Here is a 25812-nt window from a genome sequence, read left to right on the forward strand (position 1 = left end):
ATTTCGGTTTATCAACACGACTTTTGGGATGTCCCTTTTCATAGATCTGACTTTTATGTTATTTTGTTCTTCGAGAAGTGATCTCCTATCCTAGCTACATACTCTGGCTCCAATTTTCACCTCTCCATTAAGTGATCCTCCATAAATGGACCTCTCCCTCCTTGCACGCTCTAGCAGAGGTTAAACAAGACCTCTTGGATAATGTATATTTTGAGCTACGTGCCACCTTCCATGTTATAGAAGTGGAATGGTTCTATTTTAACTGGGGGGATCTGTATTGAATCTCTAGATATACAACAGGATCATTTAGTATTCGAATATTTATTTAAATACTTAGGTATAAATGTATTTACTAAAGCTTCTAAGAATGAAATAGGTGATGTGAGCAGGGCCCTCCTCCCTCTATGTAGGTTTGTTATTACCCAGTTTGTTTTATCACTGTTTTCTATCGTAAAGTGCAATGGAATTTGCTGCTATATAAGAAACTGTGGTACTTGTGTAGTTTCACGGCGCCAGCATGCACGCTCGCCACGAAATATGTCCAAAAAAGTAACTTAACTCCATGCCAACATGGATAGTTCATACCTCCACTATCCATGTTTGCATGGAGTTGATTTTAAATAGCGTGGCGAGTGTAGCGAGCCACTGAGCCCGCAGCGTGGGTGAGCGAAGCGAGCCCCGCAAGGGGACTCAGATGCACGCCGTAAAACTACACAAGTACCGAAACTGTAAATAAATAAATGTTTACCATGGAAACCAGTGAGATTCTTTCTATCCTTTCTCTATTGCATACTAGAAAATGAAAGACAGATAGCCAGATACACTAAGCTTCATAAGTGATAGAAATGGAGAGTGATCAACAAACCAAGCAATCAGCTCCTGTCTGACATTTCTCAAACCCAGACTGTGACTTGACAGGTAGGAGCTGATTGGCTGGTTGTTTATCACTCTCCATTTTATCACTTTTGAAGCTTAGTGCATCTGGCCCAGAATATGTATGGTTGCTATGGGCAACATCACCTCTTTTAGATTTTAAAAGCTTTAGTTAATTTACCCCTTAGACTGAGCCACTCAAGGAAATTAATTTTCATACACTACAATATTGGCAGTATTCATTGCTTTTTGCAAGCTGTGACAGCAAGCAGTGCTGACTGCTCACTGTCACAGCTCGCACAGTCAGTATTCAACTGATCCCCCGGCACACGCCATTTTCACCTTGCTGGGTTTTAACAGCGTCTTGGAAATGGTGTGTGCGGCCGCTAAAACTGCGAGGCTCGTTGCTAAATGCAGCAGTCTCCCTGCATTAGCCGCGAACATTGCCGTTTTGGTGTTCCCCTGGAATGTTGAATACGACCCTATGTGTTCTTTAGTCTATTTCAATTCCCTTCCTTGTACCCAAGTTTATTGATTCTAACCCCTTATTGACACAGGGGGGGTTCTGGTTGCCCGTAAAAAACCCTCATCTTGGCAAGTGCCTTAAATGATGACAACAATAGCACTGGTATATAATATGCTTATTAAAACTGCCACCACATCATGCAGTGTAAGGGACAGAGCAGGTAAGGTGCACATGCCTAGTGTACCAGCTTCTTCTACCACATTTACTGTTTGTGTGGATCTGCGCCCTCAACTATCGCAGTGGACCAGAGAGCAGCTGCCAGGAGGTAGAGACAGAAGCCTTACCATGAAGTGTGAGATTGTGAGCTTAGAAAGTGCAGTAACATAGAAACATAGAATTTGACGGCAGATAAGAACCACTTGGCCCATCTAGTCTGCCCCTTTTTTAAACATGTTACCTCAAACCATATTTGATCCTTATTTTTTTGTAAGGATATCAATATGCCTATCCCAAGCATGTTTAAATTGTACTACTGTATTTGCCTCTACCACCTCTGATGGGAGGCTATTCCACTTATCTACTACTCTTTCTGTGAAGTAATTCTTCCTCAAATTTCCCCTGAATCTTCCTCCCTCTAGTTTCAGTGCATGTCCTCGTGTTCTGCTGCTCCTCTTCCTGTGAAGAATGTCTCCCACCTGTACCTTGTTAAAACCCTTGATATATTTGAAAGTTTCTATCATGTCCCCCCTTTCCCTTCTCTGCTCTAAAGTATACATATTAAGATCTTTTAGTCTTTCCTGGTACGTTTTGTGATGTAGGCCATGCACCATTTTAGTTGCCCTTCTTTGTACAGTCTCTAATGTATTTATATCCTTCTGGAGGTATGGCCTCCAGAACTGAACACAATACTCTAGATGAGGTCGTACCAATGACCTATACAGTGGCATTATTACTTCTTTCTTTCTACTGCTGATACCTCTCCCTATGCAACCAAGCATCTGACTTGCCTTCTTCATTGCTTTGTTACATTGCCTACCTGCCTTTAAGTCCCCTGAAATAGTGACACCTAGACCCCTCTCTTCCTCAGTAGTTTCCATTATAGTGCCATTTATACTATATTTAGTCTTTGGATTTTTGCAACCCAAGTGCGTGATTTTGCATTTTTTGGCATTAAACTGTAGTTGCCATGCTCTTGACCATTCCTCTAATCTACCTAGATCATCAATCATTTGTTTTACCCCTCCTGGTGTGTCTACCCTGTTGCATACCTTTGTGTCATCTACAAAAAGGCACATTTTACCCTCAATTCCATTTGCAATATCACCAATAAAGATATTAAAAAGCACTGGTCCAAGTACAGATCCCTGGGGTACTGGTTCTATTATGTTTGTGTATTTATTTTTTATATGTTTAACCTTTTCCTGACCACTTGTTTAAATGTTTGAAACAGCCTTAACTATAGACCATCTGTGCTGTTAAATATTAATACTGTATTCCATACAGTATCCAGTGTATAAAAATACCAATATTCAGGGCTGTAACCACTCCCCCAGACTCCTGTGCTTCAATGTGCTGCAGAGTGGTAGATTTTGGATTACATTTGGAAACCCCCCCCCCCTTTAAAAAATCCTGCATTTGCACTGGTTTTTGGAGTCTCTCTGGCCTCCATTGCTTCTTTGGTTCTAGGTGAGCTATATATTATAGCTTTGAGATGCCCTGAGCAGGCAGGCAGATTTTATTTTGTTCTATAGTATTTCTTTGTAATATTCTAATCTTGTCTTTACTTTATGTTTTTCTTCTAATTTTGCTTGTTACATACCAGACATACCTTTCTATTGCTATGTGAAACTTCTTAGCTAAAATTGCTAATAATTCCTGAATCTTCTATTTTCTGAAGTTGTATTGATTGTGCTGTCTTATTACATCTGGATTGTATAACTGTACTTTTCTTTGAAAACTAATAAAACGTTTGAAAGAAAACAAATTACCTCAGGAGCTAATGGCCCAATTCAGATCTGATTGTTTAGTTGCAAGTGAGTCCAGAGATCAGGTTAACACCACCCCATGCTGCCCCACACCAGTGAAGTCCCGCCAATGTGCACGGCTGCGAATGTGATCGCAACCATGCGAAGAGTGGGAAATTCATATGACCATCCATCCGCTCCCTCATTTTCAGAGCTGCGTAAGCTGAGACTTACACTGCACTGCAATGGCTATGAGGAGATCAGGACCGCTGATGAAGTCAGCGTCTCTCCTTCCCAACAGCCGGGAGCTATCGGCATTTTCTGGGACAAATGGAGGCGTTACACTCCCAAACGTCCGGCACCTGTCAATCAACTTACGAATGGCCAGCAATGGCTAACCATTGCTGGCTGTGTTAGCAAGGACGGCTTGCGCATGCAAACTCCATACCATGTGCATGAGCGGTTGTTTGATTATGCTTCAGACTGTGAATTTACAGCCCAGCGATCAGGTCTGAATCAGGCCCTAAGTATAATGTTAATATACAATAGTCAGCATTTAAAGTGATCTTCTTAAAGTCTACACGCACGTGGCGATTTTAACCCCATTTCTAATCAATCTGACTTGACCGCTTAGAAATGAAGCATGGATCCCTCCATGTTAATTGCCCCAGGTGACGGCGATGCTCGGTCCTGCCCGTTGCTATTGCCCACAGAGATAGAAGGTGCTTACTCTGTCTATCCTCCTAGATCTCAGGGTTTTGCCTATAAACAAATCCTGGCTCAGCACAGATCGCTCAGCACACATTGCTGGTGCTGAGCAGCATGTGCAGCAATGTGTGCTGAGCAAACGGTCTGCAGTTGCCCCGCGTGTACGGGGCTTTAGTTGACAAATGTAAACACAGTACAAAAACTGTTTACACATGGCCACACAAATGCAGAATGTGACTATCCACACTGTACAATATTACAATATTATGCAAGCCATTGATTGGCTGAGACCTCTGAGAGTTCTCAGCCAATCAATGGCTTGCTAGTCTTCTGGCAATTTTTGAGGATATTTTGCAAAACTCTTACAGACATGTTGGCACTCAAAGGGTTAATGTGTGGTGGTGTGTTCTAATACAATATATTTTGTTAGACATTACAACAATACTTTGAGTGATAATTAGATCACAATGAAATAAACAGATTTTGATAAATTGTATACAATGTAAAAAACCATAACAAGCAACTAGTACTTTATTGTAACACAAGAGTAATGTATTGCATATGACTATCCAATAACCATACAGTGACTATGGGGACTATTTATTAAGCCTTGGGTGGATATAAAGTAAATAAAGTACCAGCCAATTAGCTACTAACTGTGATTTTTTCAAACAGTGCTGTGACATGACAGATAGGAGCTGATTGGCTGGTATTTTATCTCCGTCCACTTTATCATGGGTTAGTGACTAGAAACCCAGTGGCGGAACTACTGCCGGTGCAGACGGTGCAGTGCAGCGGGGCCCAAGGGGTTAATGGGGCCCGATGCCGCCATCTGCCCGGCATTTAAAAGTTATATATTGTTTATATGTTTTTTTTTTTTAAATGTGCAGCACTACGCGCGGCCGGGCAGTGGGGGGGGGGGGGGGTATATGGCCGGACAGTGGGGGGTATTTGGCCGGGAAGTGGGGGGTATGCGGCCAGGCAGCGGGGGGTATGCGGTCGGATAGGGTGGCTGCCAGACAGATATATGGATGTAGAGACAGCAACAGCGCGCTGCATCCATTTCCGTCCGGAGACTGGCAGCTGGTCTTCTTCGGTAGCCACAGCAACAGGCAGCCAATCGCAAGGCTGCCTGTTGCTGCTCTCCGTCTGAGTCAGACAGGAAGTGATTTCCTGTCTGCTCTGAGGCTGAGCATGGGAGGACTCGAGGAGGAGCAACAGAAAAGCAGCAATGGCAGATGCTGCAGCTGACCGAGGTAAGTTACTTTAATCGGGGAGGGGGAGGGGGGGCGGCACAGAAAGGCTGGGGGCACAGAAACAAATTAACATACAATGGGGGACTCACACATTTATAAAAATATGATGGGGCCAAAATATTATACTATAATAACAGGGAACAGGAGGACAGAAAAACCAGTGAATAATATAAAGGTGCACAAACCCTACACCCCCCCACCAGCCTAGCTTTAACCATACATCCCCTCCCCTGCAGCTCAGCTCTAACTATACACTCCCGAGTCCCCACCACTGAAGCCTAACCTTTATTGTACACCCCACAGTAGCCTACACCTATCTATACACCCCTCCACAGCCCAATGATTCCCCAACCACCTGCATCCTAAACCCACCCATCCCCCTCCACAGCCTAAACTTTACCATACACTCCCCTCTGCAGCCTAACCATACACCCCCCGCAGCCTATAACACTAACCACACATACACACCCTGCAGCCTATAACCCTAACCACGCACACACCCCGCAGTCTATAACCCTAACCACACACACACCCCGCAGCCTATAACTCCAATCTCACACATACACACCCTGCAGTCTATAACCCTAACAACACACACACACACTGCAGCCCATCTTTGGCGCACACTGTTCCCATTTTGAGGGGGGGGGGGGGGGCAAGCATATTTTCACACCTGGGCCCACAACGCTCTAGTTCTGCCTCTGTAGAAACCTATATCTGTATTTAACAGCCATATACTGTAAAGCTCATTTGTGTAAAAAAAAAGCATTCTCAGACCTCTCCATATACACTGTTAGCATTTTCTACACTATTAGGCAGGGGTGGGCAACCTTATTTTTGCCAAGGGCCGTTTGTATGGGGAAAAAAATCCTTTGGGCCATATGTAAAAATTCCTCTTACAAATTGTCCTGCTGCAGCCACCCCACGCTCCGGCGGCTGCAGCTGAATAAGACTGACAGTCTCCGGCTGCTGTTGATTAAGAGGAATTCTCACGAGAGCTACCGAACTCTCGTGAGAATTACCCTGTACTTGACTCCAGGCAAAGTCACCAGGCGGGTGGGAGGGCCACTCAGACTGGCTTCGGGCCGCATATGGCCCCCGGGCCTGAGGTTCCCCACCCCTGCTATAAGGCTATAGTTATGTGACATATTCTGATTATTACAACAGAAAAGGGGTGAAGAGCTGCGCTAATAAAAATATCAAGTACCATGGAAGAATACACTTACACAAAGGGGGTGTTTTTTGTATTTTTACTGAATATATTAAATCGTATTTTAATTTTAAGAAAAAACAATTGTACATAAAAAATATATATATATAAAAATTCATATACTTTCCAGGTGGCCACCTAAAGACATATATCAATATACATTAGTACATAAAAATGCAATTGGAAGAATTATAAACGTATACGTTTATAGTAAAACAGGTGTTTGTACTACACCCTATAATTTGCAAAAAAAAAAAAAAGGAAAAAAAATCAATAAAAGAAACAAATCCTTTTTTTTTTTTTTATATATTCAGTAAAAATACAAAAAACACCCCCTTTGTGTAAGTGTATTCTTCCATGGTACTTGATATTTTTATTAGCGCAGCTCTTCACCCCTTTTCTGTTGTATACATTTTTCCTCTGATTCTCAGCTGGTTATACTATATTTCCAGCTAGAGATCAGTTGCAGTGTACCCACACTTGTACACTCAGAGGGCTGCAGCTCTTATAGTATATATTATTTATATATCACTAATTACTGTTTAAAAACACTTTTTTTCTGTGCTATAAATTGCATATAGCGCCCTAATTTCGACACTATATAGTGTCGACCATTCTGTCTGTTTTATATTCTGATTATTGATGATTACATTTCATGTGATTGGACTGATTTTCAAGGCTGTGAAAATTGTTTGGTAAATTTAGGTATATCTGAAATGATTCTTGAATTTCAAATCACTCAAATTTGGCCTAATTTCAAGTAAAATAATTGCATAGAGATCTTTAGAACAACAACAATATGAGTTTCATATGCTGTAGGTATTGTATATCCGTCACTAGAGCCAGCGCTGCTCTCTGTATTATTTATAGGTCAAAAAGATGGCTAGAATGCTCTCTGTATTGTATTTCCATCCCTAGCATTGTCTGTTTTATGAAAACTGTATTGGAGATAATTCTATTGAATTAGCCGCTGCTGCAGCCCTGATATCGAGACAGTTAACAGGATATTGGGTTAACAGGATAATACCACGACCTTGTTAATATGGAAATCTGTCAACTTTTTGTGGTGCTGTTTACAAACACCCATTACCCTAAGTTACTGCCCCTTAGCACGTTAATTTAATGAGTGTTAACAAGGCTCTCAGGTGAAATTGAATAGCCGCGGGCGTTAAAGCATGATGCTACCTCCTTGTGCTGGTATGCGATCATTAGGTCGACAGTCAATAGATCGACTGCTATTGGTCAACACGCAGAAGGTTGACACACGAAAAGGTCAATATGCATTAGGTCGACGTGATGGACAGGTCGACACAAGCCAAAGTCAACATGAAAAAAAGTCAACATGCGTTTTTCATAAAAAAAAAAATTTAAGCCGACTTGTTCATACTTTATCATCCCAGTGGTATGATAAAGTAACCTAATGGTGCACACCCATTGTACCAATTACTAAAATGCTTTTCGCTTTGTAGAGAGGTTATACAATATTCTGTACATCTGTACAAGGGCAGATAGGACTGTGATGTATTTTATTGTAAAGAGAGAAAGGCAGGGCCATTGCTTGTGTTTGCCACACAGGTCACACATGGGCCCTTATTCAGAGCTGATCGCAGTACAAATTTGTTTGGAAAATAGGCAAAACCATGTGCACTGCAGGTGGGGCAGATGCAACATGTGCAGAGAGAGTTAGATGTGGATGCAGTGTGTTGAAACTGAAATCTAAATTGCAGTGTAAAAATAATGCAGCCAGTATTTACCCAGCACATAAAAAAATAACTCACACAAATCTAACTCTCTCTGCACATGTTACATCTGCCCCACCTGCAGTGCTCATGGTTTTGCCCATTTTCCAAACAAATTTGTACTGCGATCAGATCTGAATAAAGGCCATTGAGAGCCCTGGGTGTAATGTGTGGCAGAGGAGATGGCCACCAATCAGGGCTGCCACCAGAAATTGTGGGGCCCGGCACTTCCAAAATAGGCAGGCCCACCCCAAAAAAATAACAATAACAAAAATATTTTAGTTAGGTTCACGCAGCAAGGCTGTAACAAATATTTAGTGACTACCTGAAAAAAAGGGAGATCACTTAAAGACAGCAGCAGCCGAGAGATGCCCCGATCCCCCCTCCCCTCTCCTAGTCCCTGGTATGTATTACATTAATAACTTTCTTTACGTATCTGTACCATGGGGGAGAGGGGGGAGTGGCCACATGCTGTACCGCTCCTTACACAAATCTGGGGCGCTGCATGACATCATTCACATCGTGTGATGGGGGCTCCCGGCTGGTCTGCAGGCAGAGGCTTCGGCCAGGGGTTGTGACGGTGCGGCAGACTGTGACCAGACAAACTGCCACAGGAACCTTGAACAATGCTGTGGGGGGGTGGGGGGTGCTGGTGGCCATATGGGCTGCAGGGACAGTGTAGCTGTCCCCATAGCACCCCCCTAGGGGTGGCCCTGCCGCCAATCTATTGCAAGGAAGGTGTGAGTGTAAAAAATGTGTTAGAGAGGTGTGATGGAAGGGCGGGAACAGACATGGCACAATATTATGTGATCACACATCCCACATGCATGTCCATGTGCAAGTACAGGGAAGTGCTGGTGTGTGCACTTCTGTATCTGCTGGGCATAGAAGGCATGCCATTACTGTAGTAATCTCTATGTGGTTTACATTGCTAAGCAATTTAAGTTGTATTGCCATTGTACTTCTATTTAATGTGTATAGGAGCTGATTCAGACCCGCTCGCAGCAGGTCGAATTCGGCTGCTTCTCTGCTGTTTGTGCTTTGCACATGCACGTTTATGCAGGGGAACGCCCAGCATTTTATTAAGCGTTCCGTTTATTCTGACTTTTATTAACCAAGGGGAGAAAAATCATTCGATGGTCAACAACTATCGAATGATTTCTCAACCCATTGTACAGCAGTACAGTACACATCCCCTCGCATGCCAGTGAGGGGATTCGGAGCGGGCGGCGTTTACCTGTTTGCGAACAGGTCTGAATAAGGCCCATAATCTGCTAATGCGGATCTCAGGTGAGTAAAGGTTGTACTCCCCCACCTTAGGCTTCCTTTCCCTTTTTGATAACTTCCCAGTTCTAGCAGCAGCTTCTTACAGAAAATACATTTTTACCAATGACTAAAGTATTCAATATTATGAATCCACCCCAAGAAATCTGAGTCATTCACAGATGTCACATTGCTTTAATAGTTTTTCTTGCACTTTGTTCCACACTTCTTCTATAAATACTTCCCATTTATATTGTCAGATAAGCATTAAATTAATTTAGCAACACATTCAACTGCTGAAACTTAAGAATGAGTCATTGAAATTAACTAGAACCATAAGGTTAACGGCAAAATCAAAGCCTTCCACACGATCATAGTCTCTGCAGCACTAGGATCTGCCTGAGTGACAGTGGGAACAAAGGGAGTGAATCAGGCAGATTATTATTACTGGGGCTAAATAGAGTGTGGCGCCCTTTCTGTAACTGTCTCCTTTCCTTTCTACTCATTCCTGGAGATTAATTCAGAAAAAGAAGAGAATAGATAGAACTAATGGAATTGAATATATTACCTGCTTTTTTCCATGTGCTCGTTTAAAGGAATTAAGTATACCTGTGATAAGAGGCGTACGTGTAGCACAGGATATATTTGCATTCAAATGGTAGTTTTAGAATTTTCCTCTTTTTGGCACCAGATGTTTTGGAAATCAGAGCTGTTACCCAAATATTTATTTATTTTTTCGGTACTTGTTTCCTAGCACGGCGCCACCGATTTTGATTGTATTGATCGGGTCGGAAAAATCGCGTCCATCGCATGCCAACCAAATCACATGCGATGCGACCGACGCGATCGACCCGATTTTTACATTGGGATCAATGTAAAATGGTCCCTGAGACCCGATTTTACATTGATTTCAATGTAAAAAGCCCCAAAACCCCCCATTTTAATATCAAACCCCCCCTGATGGTTTAAATGGCCCCCCATTGTTAACGCCACCCCACTATTGAAGCCAACCCGAAGCGTGGCGAGCGCAGCGAGCCCGCAAGGGGCGGCGGTACGTGTCCTCCAACCCGCAAGGGGCGGCGGTACGTGTCCTCCGACCTTTTCATACCCCCACTATCCACGTCGGCGTGGAGTTAAATTTATATAGTGTGGCGAGCGCAGCGAGCCACCGAGCCCGAAGCGTGGGGAGCACAGCGAGGGGACGCGCATAACTTCACAGGCTCGCCGCACTATATAAAATCAACTCCACACCGACGTGGATAGTGGGGGTATGAAAAGGTCGGAGGATGCGTACAGCCGCCCCTCGCGGGCTGGCTGCGCTCGCCACGCTTCGGGTTGGCATCAATAGTGGGGTGGCATTAACAATGGGGGGTCATTAACCATACTTTCTAACCCTATACAATGAGAAATTGGCCATATTGGCCCATTTCCCATTGTTCCCTATGTAAAATCGGGTTGATCAACCCGATTTTAACTTTAAAAAGTAATTTAACATTATTCTCTATGGGAAAATCGGGTTGATCGCGTCGGTCGCGTCACGGCCCATTATAATGGCCCGCGATGGACCCGATCAACGCGATTTTGTCTTTCATCGGCAAATGCACTGGTGATTGACATAAATCGGGTCCATCGGGTTGATCGCATGCCTTAAGTACCTTAAGGCATGCGATCAACCCGACGGGCGCCGTGCTAGGAAACAAGTACCATTATTTCTAACTAGATTTTTATATAACATAAAATATTCTGCAGGGTTTTTGTATTCAGCGTTTATATCGTTTTAAGACCACAAATTCCGGGTCACAGCCAGGATTAGCACACTGGTCCGTCCCAGGAGTGACCCGGCATTTTAAGTCTAAAAGCTGATCATCCGACCCGGCTTATTGCCTGATCGGTGATGTCACATGGGGTGGGACTGAGGGGCAGCCCGTCATCAGGGGGAGGAGGCAGCACTTGGAGCTGACAGCGCTGCCTCCTCCATACTGTGAACAGGATCTGGGTCACTCGACCCAGGTTACCCATCCACACTGCCTCTCGACCCGGGTTAGAACCGTGTTCAACCCTGGTGGGTGACCAGGGTTGAACTCCTGGGATGCTTGACCCAGGATGGCCCTTTCACACCACACCTTGACCCAGGATGGTGATGTAACAACCCTGCAATATCCCGGGTTGAGAATGTGGTCTGAAAGGAGTATTACCTAGCACCTTCTTGAAATCTGATTGGTTGCTATGGGCAACACGTGCATTTTGTAAGCTGGCATTTTTGTAAATATACCACTTACTCTACTATATTCCCTATCACAAGTACAGTACATGCTCTCACATACACTAGGGTTATTTTTTTTTTCGGGAGACCATTAACCTAGTAGTATATTTTTGGAATGTGGCAAGAAATTGGAGTACAGAGGAAACCTACGCAAGCATGGGGAGAATATACAAACTCCACACAGGGCCATGCCAGTAAAAACAACATGATCACTGTCGTATCTATAATGGGTGCAAGCTGTGTGGTGCACATAGCCCCAGGGGGGCGCACACATCTATCTAATTATAGTCACTTGTCTGTCGGTCTGGCATCAGCAACAAAAATCACTGGGCTACCACAGCCATTTTACAGTGATTCATGCATACGCAATAGGTGTTCTTGGGAACGTGACGCGGCACCATGTTATTGGAGACCTGTACATGCCCAGTAGACTCTATCACAATACTATCACAATACTAGCACATTACTACAGTCTACTTCACTGCCGGAGAGGAAAGAGTCCATTAAGAGTCTGCACATTTATTTCATAAAGCGCCTCTGAACATGATCTTTGGAATCACTGAATAGATTCCAGTTATATCACAACTGACATTGTAGTGAATCCAACCAGGTCTTTCAGTATAGCGGCAGTAGGTATTCTTCACTTCACTATGGCCCAACCTGGTGAAACCTCTGCTTGCCTTATAAAATACAAGTGATAAACCTAGGTGAATGGGAAAACTGAGAAATAGATTAGTATGTTCTGTAATACTAAACTATTCAAGTTTAGCTTGATACAAATAACATTTAAAAGGATAGAAATATGCAATACCAGCTACAGATAACAGGTGGTAGGCACTATCAACACTGGTAATTGTAGCAGTAATGCTGGGTTCACACTAGGAGAATGTATAGTCAGACTGCCCATACATCCAGCAAGATTGCGCTGAAATCCGCTCACACCTGTACATAACTGCCAACATGCCCACGGTATACTGTATTGGTCATTCAATTGATTGGCCGATATATCTGCCAGCTTAAGGTGAAGTCAATTTACGCTACAGTACACTAAAATGGACAAAGCAACAAGAGATTCTGAGCGCTGTGGGTTAATGTGTGTGTGCTGTGTGCAAATGGCTGCCCTCTAGGAGGGGGTTGCCGCCCCCAAAAAGCAAGAGTTTACAAAAAAGAGATACCAGTAGGCGCCTCTTGCACACAAATATAAAATTTATTGAATGAACATATCATGCAAACATTATTTGCATTATTCAATTTAATAGACACAGGATATACACAAGAAAATAAATATAATGAATAGATAAGATATAATACACCTAAAAATGGAATCAAATCAAAACACAAATAATAAGAATAAAAAAATAAAAATAAAAATAAAATTAAAATAAAAATAAAAAATCATAAAAATAAATAAAAATAAAAAAATGAAGAAAAGGACAATACAAAAATAAATATATATAAAAATGTTATTATTAAAAAGCATGTGCAATGTTAGCAACTGTTTAAAGTGCAGTATATAGTTACCAAGTCCTGGTTAATTGATTTCTTTTCATATGCGCATATGAAGCCAGGAAATGATGTCCCAATTGGGGGATGAATCGCCAACACTTCGTGGGGATAAAGGAAAAAGGCTGTAGAATGACCCAACAGGGTATTTGTAATCCACAGAGATAATTTTTCCAAAGGCTTTTAAGTACCAGCAGGATAGGTGGTGTAACACTGTGGTCGACACTTGTGTCGATAAAGTCGGCAGCTTGCGATCTCTGCAACAAAGCTTGGTAGGGGAAAGGTGGACCACGCCAGATGCCCTGCATACTGTGTTAGATGTTATCGGAGCGGCTGTGTCGGCCAGACAGCCAAACACAAGCCGCTGGACACTGACGCGGGCAGAGGCTGTTTAGAAGTGTCGGTCTCCTGCGCTCCACTGGAGACACGGGGCAGCTGTATGTTGCCGAGAGTTCAATATCTGCTGCCGTCTTCCGCAAAAAGCCGCTGCTGCGCCTGTAGGTAGTTGCCAGGGACCGAGGTGGGGTGGATGTAATAAGACTCAGTAATTGAGATTTACCTCCAGGTCCACTGGTTCAAATGGCGGCAGCGGGGCTCCTGTCCAAGACGCGTTTCGCCGCACTACGGCAGCTTTTTCAATTGGGAATAGGAAGTGCAGCTCTGTGGGCTGGTTTTATACCTTGATTTTGTACACAGGTGTGTGTGGCCAGTTGTCTGGGGCTACACAATTGGCAGCTTCATTTCAGTATTTCACTTTAAGACTCAGCTGCAGCAATTATTACAGCTTTCCTATTTAGCTATTTTCTGCACAAATAGCGATATATTCTTTTAGCACATACTTACATATATAATATATATATAATTAATTACAATAAAGAAAATAAAATGAAATCAACAAAAGAATATTAGTAAATAAAAATGAAAATAAAATAAAATAAAATAAAATAAAAATAAAATAAAATGAAATGAAATGAAATAAAATAAAAACAAAAACAGAAACAATTATAATTATAGTGTATACAGACATTTCAAGGGGCGCGCAATGCGTTTCCCATTATATTTTGATGTGTCCGTAAGATACACACCTCGAATATTTATTCATATCCTAATTAAGGAAAAGTCACACTGACAGACTGTTAATGGGATCCTTGGTCATAAAGAATGCACCTTTAATATAATCTTAGATTGTCTTGTATCCGACTGTGTTCAAACCTATATATAATAATATTACTACTATAGGTAGGATGTATTTCAAACAAATTAATATAACTAGAAATAGAGTAACAGAGACTTAAAAAGCGAGGTTAGATACCCCGCATAAATAATACACAGATAGTGCATGATAACATATAAATATCAAAGTCTTCCTTATTAAAGTCGCGATATATCGCTAAGATTTGCGCGCAGCCTACAATGATATTTAGACACATAGGCACACAAAGCAATTACATTAAATCATACATAGACATTCGATGTGTCAAGATAAATGGTGTATGCACATATATCCGTTCTGGTATATGCGAAAGAGAACATATCAGCAAATATATATGTATCTCTCTCTATACGTGTGGGATACAATGTTTGATGTTTGTGACAATGCATTAGATGAATGTTAGAGCATATGCATCCCACATTTGAGACCAATGCACTATCCGAGATAAACGGATACACCCGACAATGGATTGGATCCCATAACATAATGGAACAGTGCATGCCGGTGGGGTAGATTTTAGAGCACACACAAGAGCGAGACAGTGGAGAGAGTACGAAAATCATTCATTATTTCAATGGAACATTTTTAAATTAGTTCTTTTTATATATTTATACACAAGAATAGGGAGTTGCTTCTTCTTTAGTACAGAGACCGATATAATAATTTTATGTGATTCTAAACGATTTTTTACGTTTTTAACAGTTTTTTATATATATATATATATATATAACAAATTTTTAAGCGGTTTTTATCAATTTTTAGCAATTTGTGGGGAAAGGGATACACAATTTCTTAGAAAGGGTTATTTCGCAACTATGTATTAGCTTCTCGAAATTTCTTTAATTGTTTTTTGTTGTTTTCTATTTTTTTGTTTTTAATTTTTATTATTTATTTATTGATTGGTGAATTTTTAGAGGTTTATCAGGGGGTTTATGATTAATTGTTTAAATAAATTCAAGATCTATAGTCTCATTCATACCGTGGGGTTTAAGAGTCTGTAACTTCAGGATCCATGCCGCCTCTTGTCCAAACCTATCACTCTAAGACCCACAGGGTCCCCACCATGATGTTCTGCAAAGTGGCGGGGTACACCATGATGTTCTGCAAAGTGGCGGGGTACCTGCAAGCACGTAATGAACAAAACTCAAAAAATCACAGCTTCTAATCATGAAAAGATCTATAACATAGAGACGTTCATTAATTGTACAACTAATTATGTAATCTTTTTATTAATATGTCCTTGTAACACCTACTATGTAGGACGCACTATTCGCCCCCTCAAGACCAGAGTCTTGGAACATAGGAGGAACATAGTGAAGAAACTCATGAACCACAGTGTACCCCGCCACTTTGCAGAACATCATGGTGGGGACCCTGTGGGTCTTAGAGTGATAGGTTTGGAACATATAGCTCATACCAGCCGTGGAGGAGATCGCTTCAGGACTCTATGTCGACAAGAGGCGGCATGGATCCTGAAGTTACAGACTCTTAAACCCCACGGTATGAATGAGACTATAGATCTTGAATTTATTTAAACAATTAATCATAAACCCCCTGATAAACCTCTAAAAATTCACCAATCAATAAATAAATAATAAAAATTAAAAACAAAAAAATAGAAAACAACAAAAAACAATTAAAGAAATTTCGAGAAGCTAATACATAGTTGCGAAATAACCCTTTCTAAGAAATTGTGTATCCCTTTCCCCACAAATTGCTAAAAATTGATAAAAACCGCTTAAAAATTTGTTATATATATATAAAAAACTGTTAAAAACGTAAAAAATCGTTTAGAATCACATAACATTATTATATCGGTCTCTGTACTAAAGAAGAAGCAACTCCCTATTCTTGTGTATAAATATATAAAAAGAACTAATTTAAAAATGTTCCATTGAAATAATGAATGATTTTCGTACTCTCTCCACTGTCTCGCTCTTGTGTGTGCTCTAAAATCTACCCCACCGGCATGCACTGTTCCATTATGTTATGGGATCCAATCCATTGTCGGGTGTATCCGTTTATCTCGGATAGTGCATTGGTCTCAAATGTGGGATGCATATGCTCTAACATTCATCTAATGCATTGTCACAAACATCAAACATTGTATCCCACACGTATAGAGAGAGATACATATATATTTGCTGATATGTTCTCTTTCGCATATACCAGAACGGATATATGTGCATACACCATTTATCTTGACACATCGAATGTCTATGTATGATTTAATGTAATTGCTTTGTGTGCCTATGTGTCTAAATATCATTGTAGGCTGCGCGCAAATCTTAGCGATATATCGCGACTTTAATAAGGAAGACTTTGATATTTATATGTTATCATGCACTATCTGTGTATTATTTATGCGGGGTATCTAACCTCGCTTTTTAAGTCTCTGTTACTCTATTTCTAGTTATATCAATTTGTTTAAAATACATCCTACCTATAGTAGTAATATTATTATATATAGGTTTGAACACAGTCGGATACAAGACAATCTAAGATTATATTAAAGGTGCATTCTTTATGACCAAGGATCCCATTAACAGTCTGTCAGTGTGACTTTTCCTTAATTAGGATATGAATAAATATTCGAGGTGTGTATCTTACGGACACATCAAAATATAATGGGAAACGCATTGCGCGCCCCTTGAAATGTCTGTATACACTATAATTATAATTGTTTCTGTTTTTGTTTTTATTTTATTTTATTTCATTTCATTTTATTTTATTTTTATTTTATTTTATTTTATTTTCATTTTTATTTACTAATATTCTTTTGTTGATTTCATTTTATTTTCTTTATTGTAATTAATTATATATATATTATATATGTAAGTATGTGCTAAAAGAATATATCGCTATTTGTGCAGAAAATAGCTAAATAGGAAAGCTGTAATAATTGCTGCAGCTGAGTCTTAAAGTGAAATACTGAAATGAAGCTGCCAATTGTGTAGCCCCAGACAACTGGCCACACACACCTGTGTACAAAATCAAGGTATAAAACCAGCCCACAGAGCTGCACTTCCTATTCCCAATTGAAAAAGCTGCCGTAGTGCGGCGAAACGCGTCTTGGACAGGAGCCCCGCTGCCGCCATTTGAACCAGTGGACCTGGAGGTAAATCTCAATTACTGAGTCTTATTACATCCACCCCACCTCGGTCCCTGGCAACTACCTACAGGCGCAGCAGCGGCTTTTTGCGGAAGACGGCAGCAGATATTGAACTCTCGGCAACATACAGCTGCCCCGTGTCTCCAGTGGAGCGCAGGAGACCGACACTTCTAAACAGCCTCTGCCCGCGTCAGTGTCCAGCGGCTTGTGTTTGGCTGTCTGGCCGACACAGCCGCTCCGATAACATCTAACACAGTACGCAGGGCATCTGGCGTGGTCCACCTTTCCCCTACCAAGCTTTGTTGCAGAGATCGCAAGCTGCCGACTTTATCGACACAAGTGTCGACCACAGTGTTACACCACCTATCCTGCTGGTACTTAAAAGCCTTTGGAAAAATTATCTCTGTGGATTACAAATACCCTGTTGGGTCATTCTACAGCCTTTTTCCTTTATCCCCACGAAGTGTTGGCGATTCATCCCCCAATTGGGACATCATTTCCTGGCTTCATATGCGCATATGAAAAGAAATCAATTAACCAGGACTTGGTAACTATATACTGCACTTTAAACAGTTGCTAACATTGCACATGCTTTTTAATAATAACATTTTTATACAGTATATATTTATTTTTGTATTGTCCTTTTCTTCATTTTTTTATTTTTATTTATTCTTATGATTTTTTATTTTTATTTTAATTTTATTTTTATTTTTATTTTTTTTTATTCTTATTATTTGTGTTTTGATTTGATTCCATTTTTAGGTGTATTATATCTTATCTATTCATTATATTTATTTTCTTGTGTATATCCTGTGTCTATTAAATTGAATAATGCAAATAATGTTTGCATGATATGTTCATTCAATAAATTTTATATTTGTGTGCAAGAGGCGCCTACTGGTATCTCTTTTTAGTACACTAAAACACTTCACATGCAATCAGCCTTTATATGGATCTCACTCCTACTAATCTTTGCACATGTAAACTTGGAATGTTGGTACAGTATTTCAAAGAGCCTTGTACGGTTTGCTTTATTATAATCCTTCGCTTATCTTTATTCTTCAAATGTGATTTCAAATCCATCACAATTTCCTCTTCATAGATTTCCTCTTTGTCACTCATGACCTGTGCATTTAGAACATAGGGGCTTGTCTAGCAGGGGCGGAAAGAGGAGGGGGAGGGGGGGGGGCACTGATTACCCGGGCCCAGGTTTGATGAAGGGGCTCTGGTCATTCCCCCTGCCAGGGAGGTGTTAAAGTGCTATTTATTTTTCTTTTAAGGGTGCACGGCCATGCCTCCATTGATGAAGACACACACCCACAGAAATACCTGGGCCCGTCCAGGCTCTCTACTACACTGTTGGCTGGCAATGGTGTATCATTATGATAGCTGCCCCAGCCAAGTTGTTCTCTCCTGGGAAACACAAGCACTGTGAAATCAGCGTCAGTTTACTTAATCTAAAGTTGAAAGTATACAGCAGATAATGTATTGAATGTAGAAACATGCAGAGCTGCTGGTATTAGTCATTGGAATTCATAGTTAGTATATTTTAGATGGGGTCTGTGTCATAAGACGCAGACCCCAGACTCGCTTCTCCCACAAAACAGGAGCATTACTCCCCCTTTTCCAACTATGTCCACCAACTGCTCTCATATGTCAGCAGGTTGTCAATCAGGCTGCAGCTTAGTTGGCACCCATCCAGGACCTATCTTTCACATGTGCAGGCACCCCACCATCAGATTAAGACCCATTAAAGAATTACACGGCAGAACAGACCATGAGTAGAAAAGTTCCAGCAATGCACTGGCTGCATCTTGGGACATTTATTAGTTCTGTGTGTTGTGGTTGAAGTAGGCCTGGAAACGCAAGGCAATCTTTTCCCATGTCTAGTTGTGGGGCTGCCAACCTGATGATAAATTGTGGTGTTAAATATTATGCATCTATATAAGAGACAATGAGCAAACTGTGCATCTTATGTGTTAAGTTTCTTAGGTTCTATACTATAACTAAAGTAAGGGTACATACGATGCACAATGACATAGGGCATGATTCAGGGGATCATGCAACTCCCAATATGACTTTGATTTGTGAAAATATGCTACTGACACAGATGCTGGGGGTTATATAGAGCTGGCCACCAGCAGCGTAACAAATGTGCATCATTAAACACATATTGGCTGCACCATCGATCATCTGAGCAACCATTATACCCGCATTATGCCTGCATGCACAGTTGAAGGCTCAGACACCCCCCCCCCCTAACGTGGCCATAACACACTTGTGTTTCTATTGTCCCCCCGAAACGCCCCCGACAGTCATTCACTCTGCTAATAAGCTCTAGCTGCTACCGCCTTTAATATTCTAGATACGAGTGTACATGGTTCAACTATACTCCACGCACAATACAAAATAAAGTGCTGAGATCCACAAATGTCGGCATGGCATCCTCCTGTGAATCAGATCCTTGGAAAATTCTGAAGTTAAATGGGAGAAGTCATTGCCAGCATACTGTAAATCTATATTTGCCTCAAGAATATAGTTCAACAACAAATACCAATAATCAACCAATCATTTCTCTCAAAGTATGGAAATAATGTTATCTGATTTATTTATTGAGCGAATCTGTTGCATGTCTGCATGTATTTGTTTTTTTTATAAATAAAGCTAGTTTCACAGTTACAGTAAAACATTTTCACATCTCTTTACTTTTTTTTTCAGATAGAAAAGAGAAAATTCAGTAAAGATTCCAATTCAACATACTGTATCTTTATGGTCAACAAGCCGTATGCTATAACATGTTCAGTGGTAGCTTTTTACATTCCTTTTTTCTTGATGGTGCTTGCTTACTACCGCATTTACATCACAGCTCGGGAACATGCCAGACAAATTGGAGTTTTACAACGGGCTGGGGCCCCAGTGGACCATCGGCATCAGCATCCTGATCAACATACCACTCACAGGATGAAGACAGAAACCAAAGCTGCTAAGACGTTGTGCATTATCATGGGCTGTTTCTGCCTTTGCTGGGCACCATTTTTTATCACCAATGTGATTGACCCTTTCATAGACTACTCTGTACCAGGACAGCTGTGGACAGCTTTTCTCTGGTTAGGCTACATAAATTCAGGGTTGAACCCTTTCCTGTATGCCTTTCTGAACAAGTCTTTCAGGCGTGCCTTCCTCATTATTTTGTGCTGTGGAGATGAGAAGTATCGAAGGCCTTCAATACTGGGACAAACCGTTCCATGTTCAACAACAACAATTAATGGATCCACACATGTACTTAGGTGAGTACGTTTTACGCCTTTCAAAAATGTTTATTAGTTGCTTGTTTTAGTGAATATTGCATACTTTATAGTATACTATTCTAACTGTATAACATTTGTAAGATAGTTGATAGCATCATGGAGGACGATAAATCACCATATCAATAATTTGGAAGATGGTTGTTGATGCTGCTATTGCATCTTAGAAACATAGAAACATAGAATTTGATGGCAGATAAGAACCATTTGGCCCATCTAGTCTGCCCCTTTTTTTTACCCTTCGGGTAATCTCAACCCTTTTTAATCCTTATTTCTTTGTAAGGATATTCATATGCCTATCCCAAGCATGTTTAAATTGTTCTGCTGTCTTAGCCTCTACCACCTCTGATGGGAGGCTATTCCACTTACATCTTGGGGACATGGGGCTTGTATTGGTGATCAAGAGATGTACTAAGCCATGAAAAATGATAAAATGGAGAGTGGAAAAATCCACCAGCCAATCAGCTCCTACTTGTCATTTTTCAAACACAGCCTGTGACATGACAGGAACTGAATGGCTGGTGGTTTATCACTCTCCCTTTTATCACTTTTCAAGCTTAGTACATCTGGCCTGTAGACCCTATGATGTTGCACACTTTAAGCCTCTGTACATCCGCCACTGGGAAATTTATTTCAAATAAACTTTAGTGTTTGTATCTTTGTGCCTTTTTACACCCATATATTGCTTGTTAGTGTTATTCTTTATGATGTGCATAGTGTTATCACCTCTGATATGTTGATAAGTACTCTGTCTAGTGAATTTGACAATTTTTTGCAGCTGCATGATACTGTACATATTTGCTATAACATGGAAGCAACCAAACCCACCCTCTGTTCCTGCTCTCAGAACATGACTTTAGCACACAGGCAGATTTCACTCATCACTGACATGACAAATACAATGGGACCCCTACATCTGAGCAGAGGCAAATCCAAATAAAGTATCAGAGTAAAGATTCAAATACAGTAGGAATAGTATGATGAGATAAAACACCTTGGGTCTATTCATGTATAACAAGAAGTGTCCATATTGATGGAAATAATGGAAGTACTATGGGCGGTACTGGGAACTACAAAGCGTTTAGTTAATTCATAATATTAAACTGACATTTCCATTTGGACTACTGCAGAAAAGAAGATGCCTACATTATTTTTTTTTATAAACAATAAACAATTAATCCAATATGTATTTGTATTTAACATATTTGTAATCACAGACGTGCGCAGCACAATTTATTAGGGGGTGCACCGTCAAAGGGGTGTGCCTAGCACCACCTATTGGGCATGTCTAACACCGCCCATTGGGTGTGTCTAACACCGCCAATCAGGCGTGTCTATCATCATCTATTGGCACTCGCTACAATGTAAATGTCTCTCAGCCACACCATAATCTCCTGCATATTTCAGTTTTAATCTTCTAATTACTCTGTTATTAAATAAAGTCAAAACCAAATATGGATGATGCAGGAATGTAGTGATATGACAATGGTCTAGTACAATTAACAAAGTAAAACACACATAATTAATTGATTGGACCTTTATTTTAATGGAATATAGTTCTAAAAAGCAAAAGTCTTTGGTAACAGATATTGCTAGCGGCAGGGAGGTGTTCAAAAGTTTGGGTGGGCACAGCATTAGGGTTGTGCCTGTGCACCCCTAACACTCAATGTGCGTACGCCTATGTTTGTAATTGTATATTACATTAAGAACTGCCCAGACAATGTTGTCTCTTGTGTATATTACAATTTGTTACTTTATCATATGGAACTCCCATTTTAGTAAAGTTCCCCCTATTTCCGATGGGATGTTGCTATGGGCAACCAATCAGATACTATCTATTATCTTCTAGAAGGTGCTAAATAAATAAGTCGATTCTTATTGGTTTCCCACAGCAACATCCCATGTGAAATAGAAGTCCCATCTTAGTAAATTCCACCATTGTGAACAATAGGGTAATGTTATTAACACTGTTTAGCCATATTAAAGTATATCAATTTCCACATAATTGTGATATGTAACGTCAAAAAATCCCTTCACCATGATAATTTTTTTGAGACATATATTTGGTTAAATGTGATATTAATTTGCTCATTTCTTCAAGGTCTTCTCCAAGTGGATGGTTAAGACCAGATGTATTATAATTGTATGTATCATGTTGCTATAGCTCTTCCTGCCTAGCCTCATCGCAGGAAGCATTAGCGCTGAGATGTATGAACATCTTGGCTATCAGAGTTGGAGAGTAAAAACTCCACCTGCCAACATTCCTTGCCAGACCACCCTAACAGCGCATCAGCCTAGTGTTGATACACCACCAGCCGGCTGACTGGGGATGCATGAGACTTCCCGTTCATCTGCTGAGCCCCTGCTGTAGTGTATGGACAATGATGTGCACACCTGCAGCTGTTGAAACCGAGCTACAGGTGTCAAAATAGTCATTGCCAAACATATCGGTGTGCTATCTTGTAGATAGCTGCATTGATAATGACAAGGACACAATTGCCAGTAATCACTGCTTTTGTACACGAAAGAAGCAGCATCAACAAACATAAGGTGCGCTGATGCTGCTTCTCCCCATAATGTGAGTTCTTACATTTATCCCTCAGTCTTACAAAAGTAAGCGCATATTGCTTTATGGAGGGAAATCACTGAGAATGTGCAAGACGGTAAATATAAATAGCGGTGTTTGCATTACTGGAAAGGTATAATACAGTATGTCAGCTCTCATGTTTTTAAATTCCCTTTTCTAAGTATGAAGGAGGAACTGTAACCAGGGCTGGCGCCACCACTAGGCAGGTTTAGGCATTTTCCTAGGGCGCCGGCCACTGGAGGGCGGTATTGAGCCACAGGAGGAGTAGCAGCAGCAAGAAAGTTCCCGCAGAGGAACTTCCTCTGTGACCAAGCGTAGCGAAACGTACGTCAGAGGGATTCCGCTGTGTCACGTGGTGCACACACGTGACCGGCTTACTCCAGGCAGGGACGCCAGCAGGAAGCGGCGAGCGCTCACTCTCCTTTTTTCGGTACAGCAGCAGACCACATCCCGGCCTCCCATTACCACACCGGTCAGGTCTTCCAGGTAACCACTGGTCTTTACCAGTGGATTTACTTCTACCTAAACTGTACTTTGCTTTATTATAGCATAACGATCTTTTGAATAATCTGTGTGCCCCCGCATTGCATTATATAAATACTGCTGCACTTCATGCTGCAGAAATCCCTGCCGCATTGTGAGACACAACTGGTTTTAGAGAAAAAAATCCTATGATTTAAAAACCCCATCAAAACAGACCTTAATTTGGTGTTAATTGTGGGAATAATGAGGATTATCTATAACCCATACTGAGATCAGTGAGAGTCTCCTTACTATCATCATACATATTTTTGCTGCGCTTTTTTAGAATATCAACCAGGTACAAGAACCAACATTAGCATTTTAGAGCATCCTAAATAAAGGTTAAATCTTAAATAATTCTCATAAACCCAGATCTGTGATATAAGGGTGCCCCCACCAAGAGTTTTTCTTTTTTCTCCTCCTCCCTTGGCATTGTTTCATTACAATTGTTACTCTGGGGTGCACGACTGACTGTCCCATACAGAGGCACCATAAGACACACACTGTCTGAGTGCTCTGGAATTCACTGTTCCTGATACTAGGAAAATAGTCAGTTCTCACAGATCTAAACCATCACCTTTTATTAATTCTTTCTTCATAAATACCAGTGCGGTCATACTCCTTATCCTTCCCCTCCCCCAAACCCCTTTTCCTCTCCCTTTTTCCACTTACGAGAGCAGGAGGAAGGAAGCTGGGCCCTGCCATGCACTGTCAAGCACTTATTGAGCTATTCGGTGATGGTGAGTGATTCGGATGCCCGTCCGCCCTCCCCCCGTCCCGCACCGGAGCCCTACCATGTTAAACTCGCTGTCCCCATCCCTGGCTGGTTGTCAGCCGCCAGCGGCAATCTTCGGCAGCGGGTGGGCGCCAGGACACAGCAGAAATCTGCGTTAATCTCCCCCTCCCCTGGCTACTCAAAACAAAAAGTGGAATAATTAGACTGAAGACAGAGAGTGGAAGTTTTCTTGAGGGGGACAATGTAATAGCAGATAATATTAATAATTATTTTTGCTCAGTATTCACTGCTGAAAGAGAGGGGAAGGGGCCACAGTTAAGTTGCAAGTATAGTCAGAAAACTGAGGGAGAGACAAGTACATTTACAGAGGAGAAAGTCCTCACAGAACTCTCAAAACTGAAAGTGGATAAATCAATGGGGCCAGATGGGATACATCCAAGGATACTAAAAGAGCTTAAAGGGGAGCTGGTAAAACCAATAACAGAATTATTCAACCAGTCACTAGCTACTGGAGTAATCCCAGAGGACTGGAAAACAGCGAATGTAGTCCCACTGCACAAAAGTGGAAGCAAGGAAGAGGTAAGCAACTATCGACCAGTGAGCCTTACATCAGTAGTAGGGAAATTGATGGAAACACTCTTAAAACAAAGAGTTGTAGAATATCTCAAAACCAGCAATTTACAGGATCCAAAACAGCGTGGGTTTACTGGGGGAAGATCATGTCAAACAAATCTTATTGACTTTTTTGACTGGGTGACTAAAGTAATAGATCAAGGTGGGGCTGTAGATGTAGCTTATCTAGACTTTAGTAAAGCTTTTGACACTGTCCCACATCGCAGACTGTTAAATAAACTTGAAAGCTTGGGATTGGATTCTAAGATAGTTGAATGGATAAGAAAACAGAGAGTTGTAGTAAACGGAGTACAGTCAAAGGAGGGAAAGGTTACAAGTGGAGTACCCCAGGGATCTATACTTGGACCCGGGGAAACGTTTGGAAGCGCCGTCGGAAGGGGGCGCGCGCGCCTCTCGTGCGCGCGCGCCCCCTTCTCACGATCGCCATGGCGCTGGCGGGGGATGGCGGCTGGCGACGCC

At 41.3% G+C, this 25812-nt stretch overlaps 1 protein-coding gene across 3 annotated transcripts in view; it reads left to right on the top strand.

Annotated features, from left to right (window-relative positions):
- HTR4 (5-hydroxytryptamine receptor 4) overlaps nt 1-25812 on the top strand; it is a 468365-nt gene that overhangs the window by 316428 nt on the left and 126125 nt on the right. For all 3 annotated transcript variants that reach the window (XM_083182034.1, XM_083182033.1, XM_083182032.1), the window contains one exon: nt 20289-20857. In XM_083182034.1, coding sequence (XP_083038160.1) covers nt 20289-20857 — 569 coding nt within the window. The remainder of the gene's footprint in view (nt 1-20288; nt 20858-25812) is intronic.

Source organism: Crinia signifera, chromosome 4, assembly GCF_055691185.1.
Source record: "Crinia signifera chromosome 4, ASM5569118v1, whole genome shotgun sequence".
Classification (NCBI taxonomy): Eukaryota; Metazoa; Chordata; class Amphibia; order Anura; family Myobatrachidae; genus Crinia; species Crinia signifera.